Here is a 15,238-nt window from a genome sequence, read left to right on the forward strand (position 1 = left end):
GCTGTGTGACCTTAGGAAAATCACCTAACTTCTCTGACTGCATTTTCCTTATCTATTATTTCCTCACCTAGATGTCCTATCTACCTCACAAATTGTTGTAAGGATTAACAAAGTCATGTACATAAAACACTTCCTATAAGGCGCTATATACGTGTTACACACTGTTACTTAGGTTAATGCTAGTTAACAGAATTAGAACACCTGAATTCTAGTTCCGACTTTGACTTTCCACCTACAGGCAGGACATCGTGATTTAATCTCCCCACAGCCAACATTCCCCTCCTTAAAACTGGGCTGAGAACTCATGCCCAGCCTTCCTCCAAAGCGAACACAAGGAGCAAATGAGATATATATGAACCTGCTTTGTACGCCATAACGTGCCACACTGATCATGGTTGCAGTGGAGAACCAAGTGTCCAATCCCGCTAGCTTGACTCATTTTCTCAGGAAACAGGCATCTGCATTGAATCGGTACTCCTAAGGGACAGGCGCGCTCATCTGGGGAGCCCTTCCCACTCGGCCTGCAGCAAGCATCTGTTCATGCACTCTTCACGGCGACGTGATGCAATGCAGTGTTGATGTGACTGCAACCACTTTGCAGACAAGCAAAGGAACCACCTTCGGAGAGGTTCAAGCATGTGCCAAATTCCCAGCAGACCTAAATACATATTCATCTGCCTGGCTTCTAATGTACTCCCATTGTGTAAGTCAGCTCAGAATGGCCAGCTATGCGGCACAGAGGACAGAAGAGAGACCAGCCTGCCAACCATGGGGGCCAGAGGGGCAGCTTGGAGGCCCTGTGCTCTCGACTCTCAGGGACTTCCTTCACATCTGTGAACTGAGAAGCACTAGAGACCTAGTGGGGAGCTCTGGCTGCTGGGTGGGGGTTCTGTGAGAGCAGCTGGGCAAGGGGAGAGGAATTCGGACATTCCCCCTAGAAGGGCAGTGTCCTCGGGTGGGGTCCTTGCTTGTCTTGTTCTCTGCTCTACCCCCAGCACCGAGAGGAGAACCCAGCATCAGATAGGCACCGGGCCAGTCTGGATGGAGGAAAGGCTTCCTTACCTCATGCGCCTGGCTCTTTGGAAAGTGTTCATGTGGGAGGGGTGAGGAGTGGAGAGCTGGGCGGGCACCCTGACTGCTGAGACCGGACACCCACACCAGCCAGGCTCTGTGAACTCCACTGTCCCGGGAACAGTGCTGGAGGGGAGCCTGCGTCACCATCAGCCAGCTGAGAGGATAAACACCCTGGGGCCACCACCCGGGCCCCTGGGATGGGCTTCTCACAGACAAGCGACACCTCTGTGTTGTGTTGTCTTGAAGGAGTGGGCTCAGACTGGGGAAAACAAACATCAGGTGCCCTGAGTGTGTCCATAGTGTCCTGTCTGTGATGACTGCAGTGGCCATAAATCCAGGCATGACCCACATGTCATAGGTCTAGGAGGGGACACGTGGGAGGACAGAGACCATGTAGGTATGTTCAGATATCGTCTGAGGTCCATGGTAACAGGAGATCTGGAGTCCCCAGCAATTTTCCCATGTCACAGGCTTTTGTGCGAATGCTTTTAGGATCAGAGGCAGATCTTCAGGAGCAGACCTGCAGATTGATGGAAAAGCTGCATTCTCTAAAAGTAAACAAGGCCCTTGGTAGAGGAAAAGTCTTCTATTTTGCCTGAAGCTGATCAGTTTTGCTGGGATTTGGATGCTATCTGGGGTTAGGGATGAGACAACAATTTAACACCAACCGTGAAAACCAGGAGAGAGAGATTTTTAGGGCTGGCTCAATAGAAAAATGGACCCTCTCCACATTAAGATGCCATGTTGTGAACAAACACGGGCTTCTCAATTCCCATGTCAAGACGCTCCTCTGAGAGTTAGTGAGGGCACAGGGAGGGTCAGAGAGGGCTGGGAAGAGGGGGTGAGGTTGAACGCAGACGCATCCTCTCAGGATGGGCAGCCCCTAGGCACACCCTGGGGGGCAACTGGACATGGTTCAAACTCAGCCAGGGCCAGGCCAGACAGAGCCTGGCCATGCCCCCTGCATTTTCTAGCAGAGCCAGTGGGAAGAGGAGTGAGGACCTATCAGCCCTTGGAGGGCCTGGCTGGCCTTGCCGACCATTCCCAGAATGTGACCTGGGGCTGGCCAGACTGTTATAATTCCGTCATTCTGTAAACAGAGGTGTGGTGAGTGAAAGGTTTAAGCATTCCTCTCCAGTTCCCAGTTGTGGGCTAAGTGGTGGGAGAAAGCAGGTGGATGGAGTAAGGCCTTAAATGTTTGGCTCAGACTGTTTCCAGAAAGGCTGCCCTGGCTTGCTTGGATGGGGAAGCCCGAAGTGGGGATGCTTAGAGGGACAAAAGCTGGGCTGGGGTGGAACGAGCCTGTGACTTGGCTCCAGAAGATGACTTCCACTCAGTGGGACAGGTGGTAGGCCACGCAGCCCTCCCACAGAGCCTCTGAACGGGGCAACCTGGGAAGCAGAGGGGGACAGAGCGGCTGGGTGCAGCTCAGCCCCTTCGCCGCTCTGCTGAAAACCCCCGCAGACCTGCACACCCTCCTCCCCTGGCCCTGGCCTTGCTGGCCCGGTCCCTCCTATAGACAGGGCGTGCCTGCTCCTGGAGTTAGCCCAAAGGCTATAACGCTCCAGGGAGCGCAGACCTCAGTGGAAGAAGCAACCACTGCTCACACAGCCGAGGGAAAGACAGGAGGGTACGTGGCCCCAGCCCCACCCTGGGCAGAGGGGCTGGCAGGACCAGGCGTGACTGACCACACATAGGAGACTGTCGGCCTCCTAGAGAGTCTGAGACACACACACAGGCCTGCTGCCCTGTGGAGAGAGGCAAGCTTTGTATGAGGACTTGCCACCTCATGTCTCTGTGCCTCTATTTTTTTGATCTGTAAAATGAGCACATTACGTAAGATAACTTGCAACATACCTACCACAGACATGCCACCATTCACATGAAATTACAATGCCTCATTAGCCTCTCAGTTCCTAAACTGTGTACCAAGGCACCCCACGGACCCCCACAGTGAGCTTGCAGAGGAGCCGCTGTGTGATACTTTAAATTCTCCAGGGAAACGTGGTGAAGTCTGTTGTACACCTTGTAAAATACCCCTACCAAGTTATTTGGACTCAACTACTTAGTAAACAGAACTTTTAGGTATTTCTTTTGACCTAGGGGGGCACTGTGATAAAAATCACTGAGACACTAAGGGTGCTGTTAAGTCCGGAAAGTCTGGGAACCTCTTTCAGCTCTGAGCTGCTCAAAGGCATACCTTATTCACCTCTGTGTATTTGCTACTCTCATCAGAAACAAACAAAAAATGGGCGACTGGGTGGCTCAGTCAGTTAAGCGTCTGATTCTTGATTTTGGCTCAGGTCATGATCGCAGGGTGGTGAGATCAAGCCCCGTGTCGGGTTCCACAGTCAGTGTGAAGCCTACTTGGGGTTTTCTCTCTCCCTCCCTCTGTCCCTCCTCCCCTGCTATCTCTCTCTCTCTCTCTTAAAAAAAAAAAAAAATTAGAAAAACAAAAAATTCAACCCTAAAGTTGGCAACATTTGTGGAAGGAAGGAAGGGAGGAGGGGAGGAGGGGAGGAGGGAAGGAGGGGAGGAAGGGGAAAGGGGGAGGAAAGGAAAGGAAAGGAAAGGAAAGGAAAGGAAAGGAAAGGAAAGGAAAGGAAAGGGGGAAGGAAAGGAAAGGAAAGGAAAGGAAAAAGGAAAAAGGAAAAAGGAAAAAGGAAAAAGGAAAGGGAAGGGAAGGGAAGGGAAGGGAAGGGAAGGGAAGGGAAGGGAAGGGAAGGGAAGGGAAGGGAAGGGAAGGGAAGGAAATTAATGGAACAGAATGTATAAATGTAGCATCACCATACACTCTGCCACTAACAGCCATGGTATAACTGATCTAAACTGCTTAACAAGTAAGAAATCATCTCCACCTTCCTCTTAGGAGACAGGGCTAATCTGATTTACTTAAAAAAATACTCAGTGGCATGACCTCTCAGTTCTGTGCCATGCCCTTCCTGTAACCAGTTCATGTCACCGATCCCAGCTACACGGCGCCGGGGGACTTCCAGCAGCACTGGGTCACCAAACAGCGCTTTACTCACGTCTCCTGTGGGCACTCGATCTGGGTCAGTTATCAGCATTAACAGACCGAGCACATGACATTCTCCCTTCCCCTTGCCCCATCCGTGGCCGAAACTTACCCGTGGAGTCCTCTTTCTTGGAAATGTGAGGTTGAGATAGTTATGAGAAATGGAGGATTTGGCCAAGCTGAGGTCCGCATTTTCTCCATAGTTTTTGCCCCAAGAATCTGTTAGGAAATAAAAATATGACAGAGCTCGGACCCTGCCACCACTACCCCGGGGCTCAGGGGATGTCATGGCTACAAGGTCCCTCCAAATAATTCCCTCCCCCTCAACTAAAGATATAAATGGGCTGGGTAGGGGGCTGATGCAGCTCTAACCAGTGACCTCCCCGTCACGGGGGCAGACCTTCGGCCTCACGTGGCACCTGCCACACACACCTACTCACACACACAGGTCCACCCCGGTTTGGCCTCAAAGTGAGAGGGAAGGCAGGGGGCCGGCCTCAGAACACAGAACACCAGTGTGGAGAGCAACCAGACATGGGCACAGGGCGGAGATGGCCCAAGGGCACAGCAAAGCCTGTCCCAAAGCAGGGCCTTACCCACAGGCCTCAGCGGGGTGCCTCGGAAGAGCTCATAGAACTTGGAGAGGTACATGACCATGCTGAGCTGGTCGGGCTCCTGGGCTGACGCCATCTCCTTGCCCGTGGTCACTGGGGGGATGCCAAACTCACGCTCGGCCACGTCAAATGCCAGTTGGTTGTTCTCCACAGCGTCATCTTCGTTCAGAGAGTCAAAGTTGCTGGAGAACCAGAACAACGCAAAGTTCAGGGACAGGAGACAGAGATGTGAAAAGCTGAACCAACTTACCTGTAAGGAGCACTGTGGGCAACATTCTGCTGGGTCTTGCCGGGTGGGGAGGGGCGAGGGAGCTGCAACCCCGGCTCCTGCCCCCAGTCACCCCAGCCCCCTGCTGCCCTCCCCACCCCACTGCCCGCCCCCCCACTACTGCCCAGGGAGGCTCCTCTGCACTTGGGGTAGGGACCAAATCAGATTTAGGCCATAACAATGTCATTGCTGCCTGGGCTGAAACAATGGGAAAATAATTTGTCTTTGGAAAACTTATCAGCTACTTTATTTTTAAATAGCTTCTTTACGTGCTTGTGCTTTTAATTATAAAAGTATATGGATATCTTGTAAAAAAAAAAAAAAGGAATCAAGGGATAAATAACATATAAAGTAACAGGTGAGCACCCCATCCCCTTCTTGAGGCAGCCTCACTTCCTAAAGGTACCAACTGATAACCCTCTGGGAGGTTTCCTTTCAGCCTTCTGGATGAACGTGCCCGTGGGTGTGTGGTTACTCTGCAGCCGATCTGAATCCAACATTAATACATGTACTAGGCCTTCAACATCACAAAGTGTGTCCAATCTTCCTATCGACGCTGCCATTATTCCCAATTTACAAAGAAACAAACTCAGAGAAGCGAAGGGACCTGCCCAGGGCCACACAGCTAACTGGTCTGCTAACAGCTAACAGCTAACAGATCTAATTCTCTTGGCTGTAAAATCCTCGAACTGGTCCCCAGAATGAGGTCTTGCCCGTAATTTCTCTCTTGTGGGGAGAGTGCCCAGGGGTGAATGCTCGATTTCCCCAGCACGGGGATGGAGGGGATGCGGGGACGAGTACAAGCACGGAGCCTGAGCTGCGTCTGCTCCTCACATATTAGGAACACAGGTTAATCAAGCTGCTGACAGAGTAATCAGTGCAAACAGCAAAGAAAAAAACTTAAGAAAAACTCAAACCAAAGATAGACTTTGAGCCAGGATTCCACATCCAGCAGAACATCCCTGGTTCCCCTTGTCTCCAGGGTACCCCTGGGCCATGGAGGGCTCAGCAGGTGCAGCCTGCACCCCCAACTCACATCAGCTCAGGCCGGAAGCGGTGGATGATGGCGCACAGGGCCAGGCCGCTGCGCCAGGATGTGGTCAGGTCGGTGACGTTGACATGCTGGTAGCCCTCGGTTTGCTGCTGGCACCAGGTTAAGAGCTTGCTGGGCCGGATGTCTAACTCTGCAGCAGGGGGAGACAGACAGTGGAGAGAGTCATGGAGCAGGTGCATCTGAGCCGCATCTTGAGGAGTGTCGAGGGATTCATCAGACAGAAGGCATTCCAGGAAAACAGAAAAGGGCCGTGCCATGGAAGAATCTAGCAAGGCCGGGCAGGCTGTGTACAACAGAGGCAGCAGCAGTGGGGCATGCGGTGGGAGGGGATGGGAGGGGATGGGAGGGGATGGGAGGGGAGGCTGGTAAGGCGGTGTGCACCCAGCGGCAGGGAGGAGGCGGGGTCTGGGCGGGCAACAGAGACCGAAGAGGTCTCTCGGCTGGATGGTGACCTGAGCCAGGCCCGACTGATGCTGGGGAGTTACTCATTTAACCATCCCTTCCCTCCACTAGGAAAAGTGTGTAGCATGTGGGGCCTGTTATCTAGCTGGGGAGACAAGATCCCCATACTGGAAACAACAGGGAGGGAAAAGCAAGGCGCAGTTCCACCGTTCACTTTACTGTCCTAAATGCTCGACACATATTCTCTCCTTTACAACCGATTTGCAGCTGGGGCTGTCCTTGTCCTGGTTTTACAGATGAGGAAATGGAAGGACAGAGGAGAGGTACCTGGCCAAGGTCACGCAGGTCATAGCAGCAGAGCCAAGTGGGCTGCAGGGCCTGGGCCCCCACGACCACCCTGCAAAGCGATCCCCCACCCCACACCCCAGCATCCTGGCCGAGGACCCAGGGCAGCGGCTTACCCCTCCTGGAGAGGCTCATGGATCTCCTCACCGAGCCCAGCCTCTCGAGAGGGCACTGGTGCAACTCCTTAGTGACATACAAATGCTTCACCTACAAGCCAAAGAGACCACGCAGCTGCCCACCGGGGTTTCCCTGAAGCCAGTCTCGGGGCCGGCCCAGCTTCTCCTCCACGTCCACCATCCTTTTCCTCTCTCGCTGGAGGGCAGGACTTTGGACAAGGGGCCCCAGGGAACCTGAGATGCAGAGCAATGGATCTCAGCTGTCCACCCAAACACGGGGGGACTCAAGTGTGAAAACACACAATTGGCTGATTTTACAAACAGCAGGACGGGGTTTGCAAACAGCACAGCCAGAAGAAGTTAGTGGCTGTGGGTTCCTGAGTCAACAGGAGGAAACTCAGGAACTGGGAACTGAAAGGACCTGATGGCTGGCCAAGTAGACTCCGTGACAGAGGCGTGCTTAGCAATACCGATGCACGGTGACAGTAAACACGTCAGCGTGTGTGCAGATGAGGACAGATATGGCATCTGTTCTAGTTCTTTCCTGTGGGCTAGAGAGGCGCTGACTCTATGGTCTCTCATGGCTCTCCTAGAGAGAAGAACTGGTCCCACATCGGAGCCAGGAGGCATTGGCGGCCACAGCCTTGGGGATGGGGCCAGTTTTGCATGACCTCCCACCCACCGTTCAGGGCAGGGTGGCCCAGATGGGGCCCAGGGAAGGACTTACCTGATGGGGCCTGACACAGTTGGAGTTGAGATTTGGGTACCGTGTCCCTGGGTCCAGCGTGTACTGCTCAAAGTTCTTGTTGATGTTCTCCGGGGTGGTCTGAGGTAACAGCCGGTAAAGACTTTCTCTAGGATGAGGCAGAGCCCAGGGGTCAGGGACTGCTCTGGCAGCCTCATCCCCTCATTCCCTCACCCCTTCCCTGCTCTTAAGGGCTTCTTAGATGTGTTTGTGTACCTCTTCCCTGCAGTGCCTGGCCCCCGTGGTTCCTGAGACTCACAAAGTGGGGGACAATTGAAGGGCTGGAGAGGGTGGGGGGGAGGGGTGTCCAGCAGCAGTGATGCCGGCTTCCTTCCCCCGAGCAGAGGGCAGGGACACCAGAGCTGGTAGCCGAGGGACCTGTGGTTTTGCTATAACCACCACTCAGCCACGCTGCCTCCTGTGGCCTCCTGTCCCCCGTGACCACAGGCCACCACACCCAAGACCCGCAGAGGCCTGCCCCCCCCACCATCAGTCTTGCTGTCTCCCAGTCCACCAGCTGTTACAGCCACGGGGCCAGCAGCGGGGTCTGGGGGGGAGCTCTGGGTCTCAGCAACAGCAGGAGAGGCCTGAGAGGTCAGATACCCAGCCCCCCACAGGGGAAGACACTCAGCCCCACAGCCGAGGCTTCCCCTCAAACTCTTCCGCTCACAGTGCCTGGGCCATGCTGGGAACCCCAACTTCGGGGTCACTCCAGATCAAGATTTCTCTTCTGCATTCAGGTCCTAAGGTCCTGGTCCCCAGAGAAGTCATGGGAGGAGGTAAAACATGACACAGAGAGTTTCCCCGGGGATCCTGATGATCAAATCAGGCCACATGTGGGAAGGAAATACAAGAGGACAGAGGCTCCAGGCTCATCCAGGAGCTGCCTGATGGCCAGCCCTGCTCCCTTTCCTGCCTGAGCTGTGGAACCAGTCCTACCCCAGCTGGAAGCCCCACTGTCAGTACTCACCTTTCAGCAAGCAGCTCCAGGGGAGGGGTGCCCTGGTCCCAGCTTTTCACCATCCAGGCTGTGTCAAAGGCTGCCAGGAAGCCTCGGGCACAGCCTGTGCCCATGGGCCAAAATGGCTGGAGAAGAAAACATGCAAAATTCCAGATGGTTCTCATGCCCACCCTCCCCCCTCCCCCCAGCCTGCTATCCCATTCTATCCAGCACTTTGCTTGCTGAGCCCATGGAAGCCCTGAAGGGAGTGTGGGTGCGGTGTCACAGGAAGAGCAAAACTGCTCTGGGGCTCAAACAAGGCACAGGCAAGTCCGTCTGCCCACGCCCCCCACACCTCCCCACCCCGGGGAGGGAGATGGAAATCAGGAAATGCTTCACAAAAGAGTTGCATTTATGCTGATTTTAAAGAACAGGTAGGCTTCTAATCTTGATCCTTTCAAGACTAGCATGGGCAAAGGCCTGGTGGAGGAACGGAGCTGAGTAGCAAGAGAGAATGCTGAGAAGGGGCGGGCGGCAGCGGGGGAGATCACAGCCCACACACCATGGTGAGCGAGGGCTGGTTCGCCAAGCTAAGTTCTAACTGAACTGTCCCATGGGCACCCAAAGCATGGTTTGGAATTTGACTCTTAACTTGGGATAAACAAACATTTTTTGGTTACTACTTACTTTAAAGATAAAAATGTAACCCTGCTGAAAACATTCGTTCAATCTAAGGATGCATGCAGTTGCCGATGCTCTGCGAAGCATTTTGAGCAGGGAGGCCACGGATGGAAGCCAGACTTTGGAGCCCACATGCCCTTTTGCCCCCTCTCCGATCTCCATGTTGCAAGGCCCCAGAGAGCTCCCCACGTGAGGGAGAAGATGTGGCCCAGCTGAGGGGGTACATGTTCTGAAGAGGGCCGCCCGCCCGTGAACGGCAGAGCAGGGCTGACTAGTTTCGTACTGTGACAAAGAGATCAGCCCGAAGAGCCCAGAGTGGGGAAAGGAAGGCAGAATGAGCAACTCTGGGTCTGGTGAAAGGGCAGGCCAGGTGCAAGCTGGAGCCAGGATGGGCTTGGCCGACTCTGGCCTGCTGGCAGGGAGCCCATCCTTCCCCTTGGCTGCACGACAGCAGATGCCGTTGGCCACACCAGAAATGCAGGGATCTGTCTTCTACTGGGAATCGGGTGGGGTTCCCAAATGCAGGCACTACCTCGAGCAAGCTGTCGCCCACCAGGGCCACGAGGAGCTGGTGTGACTGGCGCTCGCGCACCAAGGCCGCATTCTCGGAGGCGTACATGGAGGTAAAGTCGAACATGGCCACGTCCGGCTGCCCGTAGTGGTTCAGAGCAAAGTCTAATGATGGCAGCTGGTAATTGGTGGCGAAATCTGCGGCCTCACGGGCGTAGGAGAGCAGGTTGTCCTGGTTCACATTCTCTGCGCACAGCAGCATCTCCGTGTCGATGTAGTCCTGGGGAGGGAAAGAGAGCACGGTGCGGGAATCCGCCCCCATGACAGGCAAGCCTTCATACCCACGTCTTTGCAAAAGGACTCGGAATGGGCTTGCACAGCAAAGCTAAGCAAAACAGAAAATCAGGGCCAAAGGAATCAGGAGGAACCAAATCAGTCATCTGTCAGGGTTAACAGAGCTGTGATTAGGCCTCACGCTTGGCTTTGAGCTTCCTGGCATCCAAGGCAAAGGGGAAATGTGATCTATGGCAGGGCTTTCCTTATCAGAAAGAAGGAAGCATAGCAATTCCTAGGGGAGGAAATTTTTTTCCTGGCACTAAATTCTAAAAGAACGGTCTCATGTAGGAATTTTGATAGGGAACATAGTGTTGTAATGACCAGCTTACTCAATAATGGTCTAGCGGTAAATGCAGGAGTATATTTCCCATGGCTGGTTCTTGTGATAACTTTCAGTAAAATTAAAAGACAAGAGAGCAAGTAAGGAACAGTGATTTCTTAGTGGACTAAGCTAAGCTAACATGGTCCAGACATGCTGTGTTTAGTGGTCAAAGAAGACCAGAAAAGACATGGGTGCTTGGCAGGGCTCGCAAACCTTCTCTCCAGAATCAGCTCTCTCTTTTCTTGAGAGGCTAGGGCTGCTCAGAGCTCTGCTGTTCTCTTACAATGTTAACTGTCTGCTCCCCGCTGGAAGGAGGAGGGCCCTGGCTTAGAGGAGCAGGATATCCCTCCCTGAGGGACCCTCACAGTGACCTGCGGGACATCTCCCAGAGTCTAATCTGCTCGTCATATGGCTAAGAAGCTAGAAGGCTATCTTTCCCAAAACGTGACACAGAAAGTGCAGATCCCAAGGGGAGGCGGGGGCATGGGTGGGAACCAGTGTGTAAGACCAACACAGGCCTTGGGGTTATCCAGAGCATGAGGTTGGATTCCACCTTTGCTGTTCACTGAGCAAACTTGGGCAAATTACTGAACTTTTTTGAGTTTCCATTTTCTCATTTGTAAAATGGGAATAACAAAATCCACTTCACACAGTGAGGACCGAAGGAAATCATAGACATAAAGTCCCCAACCTGATGCCTGGCACGTGGGAAGTGCTCAGTGAATGGGAATTTCTGTCCCCTATAATTCATGACAGCACAAAACACAGCATCTGGTGCAGTACATTCCTGGATCCACCCATGCACCACCAGGAGCATTTACAAAGGTCTTAGCAGGCACAGCCACATCTACAAACAGAGGGACCCACTGTGTCAATTTTCCTAATAACTACGATTTCAAATATCGTGTTCCAGAAATTCTAACATGTTCACACCAAACTACATCACCCAGACCGCACCCAGCATTGGCCCGGGAACCGTGTGTCAGCCGGTGGTGCTCAGGCTGGAGCTCCTGCCATTCACTTGTCCTTTCTCACGCCTGTTCCTACAGTCACATGACCAATTCCCTCCCTTAAAGGTGTGGAGAGGAGACGGGGAAGGGTGAATGGAGAGGTCTTGAAAGCACCCCCTCTTCAAAGCATGCCGCAGGTGGGCTGGCTGACGAGTGAGTGTGAGCACTGCACCGTGAAGGTCCCTGGTGCTGGTGGCCCAGGAACACGGGGACCTGCACAGGGAGCAGACCCCCAGGCTGTGTTGGGCTGAGAGCCCATGGGGCCCAGGGCTGCTGGGAGGAGCCGAGGGACCTTGTCAGGCAGGAGGTTCCAGGGGAGTGGGTGGATACAGAAGCAGGACCGCGGGGATAGGGTGAGAACAAGGACAAGGGAGAGAAGGGAGGGAATGGCAGGCCTGGAGAAGGGAGTTCTAAATGAAGACAGAGGCAGGAGAATGAGGGTGGGGCCCACTTTCCACAGGCACAGGTACCGAAGAGAGGCTGTGTCCTAGGCAGAGAGGGGGGCAGTAGAGAGAGAAGCAGCAGGAATAGCCCAGGTGGGGAATCTGACAGGAAGAGGAGTCGCCCCACGTACTGAGCTAAAAAGAAGGCTGGAGACCGGAAGAGAAGGTCAGGCAATGGCTTCCAGTGAGGGCGGGTTCAGCATCGGGAGACCAGCTATGATGTGTGCTCACCTTGCCCACCTGGCCATAGTGCTCCCTCCCACAGTGGCGAGACCAAGCCTGCTGCATCCAGGATCCCTAGCCTGTATGTATGTGGCCCAGCAGAGGCAGGGTCCCGGGGTAATGGGCTGCCCTCCTTTTGTGACAGAGAGCAAGATGGACAGAGCGGGGAGCCCAGAGGCATGGTTTCCTGAGGAGAAACTTCACTCTCCCTTCAGCAGCCATGGAAAGAAGCCCAGAGGTCAGCAGGAATAGATGGGGAAGCAGATCAGTCAGTCACTCAACACACATTTGCTCAGCACCTCTGTGTGCCTCTAGGAAGATGCTGACCCATGTGGGGAGAGGAAACGAGAGAGGACATGCCATTCCCCTGGGAGCACGACAAGAATGTTAATTTGAGTGGCTTGGGTTAGATGGACCAGCTCCCAGCTATGCAAATGCTACAGAGCTTGGCTGGACACAGGGAGACTCGAGGCCAGAGCTCCTGAACCAAATGGCTGTCCAGCTCTCTCATGTCCGGCCTGGGGCCTGTAATTTCGAGATGAGAATTCCTGTCTTATACCTAGAGGCCCCTCAGCACTGGCTCAGAAGATGCCCCCAGAGTCTGTGAGGGAAAGAAAGGCCTTGGTGAGGACACCCACGAGCCCGGGATCTGCTCCCAGCTCTTCCACAGTCATGACAGGTTCACAGTGAGTCACACGTGCCCACCTGTGCCGTGACAGACAGATGGGAGCATGGAGGAGCTTTGACAACTGCCCAAGAGCTGAGTCACCATGAGCAACATGTCTTGACCTGGACAAATGCCCTGGGATGCCCTGAGGGAGCCCTGGTGTCCCAGAGGCTGGAGTACTCAGCCAGTGAAATAGGAAACCCACGTCAAACTCTGCCTAACTCCCTGGGGGCAGGGTCAGAGGCTGACAAAAGCCTCCTCGGTCCCTCCTTTGCAGAGGTGCCCACTGTGCTGGCAGCCCTGGACCCCAAACAGTCCTTCACTGTCTGCCATAGTCCTCCCGATGAACGAGGCAACTTCAAGAGGGGTGCCTGTGGAGCAGAGGAAAGAAGGGGCCACCACCCCCACCTCCCCCAGACCGCGTCAGCCGTGGAGTACCAGACGCTGAAACTCATTGCTCACACATCTGCTAGCTGTGCTCAGTCAGCTTCTTCCAACCCCCGTCCCGCCATTCACAGCCTCCTGTCTGTAGCTCGGGCTCTCAGTGAGGACCTGAGCCACGTGGAGAAGGCCCCGGGGATGGCTGGGTTACTCATGTCACCCGACCAGCAGCCAGCACAAGTGGCAAGAAGACAGGCACATTCTTCTCCGACAAGCAACAATGAATGGTCACCATGCCGCCCGGGCTCCAGGCTGACACCCCGAGAGCAGGCTGACCTCGGATGGCACCAGGCAACAGCCGGGGCGGGAACAGAGGTTCTGGAAGGGTTGAAAACCTGACCAAAGAAGCTTCCAGCCCAGGGCCCCCAACTCCATGTGCTTTCTTCCAACTTGGTGCTCGGTTGAAGCATGAAGATGCAAAGGCAAGACACAGAGGCCAGGAAGCCAGCAAGACAAAAAAGCAGGTGTCCAAACCAGACAGAAGTTACGCAGGGAATCTGTAAACTCCCCCTATATGGGCCAGGCCCTGGGACAGTTGCTCTGTATGCATTTTCTCATTTACTTCTGCAAACAACCCTTTCAGACAGAAACCATTATTCGGAGTCTCCAGAGAAGGAGACTGAAGTTCAGAAAAGCTGAGCAGCTTAGTCACAGTCCTGAGTTAATCTTCGGCTGAGCCAAGACTCAAACGAAGCCTTTCTGACTGCGAGAACAGAGAGCTCCCCGCCACCCCGTGACAAGAGGGCCACAGAGGGAAATTCACAAGTGAATGTTGTCTCAGGGCCCCACTAGGACGAGGAGCCCCCATCGGCTCCAAATGACGTGGGACTTTCCCGAAACAGGGGCAGGGTTGAATGAGACGTGGGGAAGGAAAAGCCTCAGCCAATCTCTTGGGAGCAAAGGCTCACACGAACACCTGGCTGAGGGTCTCAGCCCAGCCCACAGCTCTCTGCAGAAACACGTCTGTGCGTAGTGGTATGGGCTCCTTCATCCAACACTCACACAACAGCACGGAGGAGGACAGTGGTGGGTGGTGGTTCTTTCCCACCTGCCCCCCACGCCTTGCTCAGTTTCCTGCGGGACAGCACCTACTCCTGCACTTGCTGGGTCACAAAGGGAAAGACAGGACATCGCAGCCAAGAGATACGTACATTAATGATGACACCTTTGTCAAGCAGGCTCTGCTTCTTGGCGGTCATGACAAAATAGTGGGTGCAGTCCTTGTAGTAAACAATGTTCTCAAGATCAATCCCTGCAAAGGGAAGCGTGCATGGACTCAGTTTGACTCCCTCAGTGTCTCAGTGCCTCGCCACATTACAGGTGTCATTACCCACCTGCATGTATTCACGTTAGGCAAGTTTTTAAAACATACAAGGCTGGAAAAGATAAAACTAAGTGCTAGAATTTACCCAACTCCACACAGCTAGCTTTTATTGTACCACAAAGACACTATGTGGGTTTTTTTTTTAAGGTTTATTTATTTATTTTAGAAAGAGAGAGCGCACGTGCATGTGAGCAGGGGGAGGGGCAAAGGGAGAGAGAGAATCCCCAAGCAGACTCCTCTCTGAGCATGGAGCCTGACTCAGGGCTTGATCCCAGGACCCTAAGATCATGACCTGAGCCAAAATCAAGAGTCGGCTGTTTAACCGACTGAGCCACCCAGGTGCCCCAAAGACACTGTGTGTTTTTAAATTAAGATGTAATTGACATATAACATGGTGTTAGTTAAAGGTGTACGACATGTTGATTTGATATATTTATATATTGCAATATAATTAAAGCATTTAAAAAATAGAGAAAACCTCAAAGTCTTTAGGGACTGTGGACCAGTATTTCCAAGCTAGAGTGAAGTGCTGCAGAAGGGCCAAGAGCTGTCCGGGGCATGGCAGCTAAGCAACAACAGAGCCAGGATTTGAACCCCAGCTTGTCTGATTCCAAGTCCCATCCACCATGCCCTCCATGTGGCCAGAGATTCAAAGAGCTGTGGGAATTCTTTCAAGACTGGGCTAAGCGATGTTTCTACTATCCCCCC

At 53.7% G+C, this 15,238-nt stretch overlaps 1 protein-coding gene across 1 annotated transcript in view; it reads right to left on the reverse strand.

Moving 5' to 3' along the window:
* The window catches only part of MICAL2 (microtubule associated monooxygenase, calponin and LIM domain containing 2), a 208,877-nt gene that overhangs the window by 102,104 nt on the left and 91,535 nt on the right, over positions 1-15,238 (reverse strand). Inside the window, exons 7-14 of the mRNA XM_044919865.1 lie at positions 14,358-14,458; positions 9,788-10,045; positions 8,605-8,720; positions 7,617-7,743; positions 6,890-6,980; positions 6,009-6,156; positions 4,687-4,886; positions 4,203-4,309 (exon numbers count right to left, since the gene is read on the reverse strand). Coding sequence (XP_044775800.1) covers positions 4,203-4,309; positions 4,687-4,886; positions 6,009-6,156; positions 6,890-6,980; positions 7,617-7,743; positions 8,605-8,720; positions 9,788-10,045; positions 14,358-14,458 — 1,148 coding nt within the window. The remainder of the gene's footprint in view (positions 1-4,202; positions 4,310-4,686; positions 4,887-6,008; positions 6,157-6,889; positions 6,981-7,616; positions 7,744-8,604; positions 8,721-9,787; positions 10,046-14,357; positions 14,459-15,238) is intronic.

This window comes from Neomonachus schauinslandi, chromosome 11 (genome assembly GCF_002201575.2).
Source record: "Neomonachus schauinslandi chromosome 11, ASM220157v2, whole genome shotgun sequence".
Lineage (NCBI taxonomy): Eukaryota > Metazoa > Chordata > Mammalia > Carnivora > Phocidae > Neomonachus > Neomonachus schauinslandi.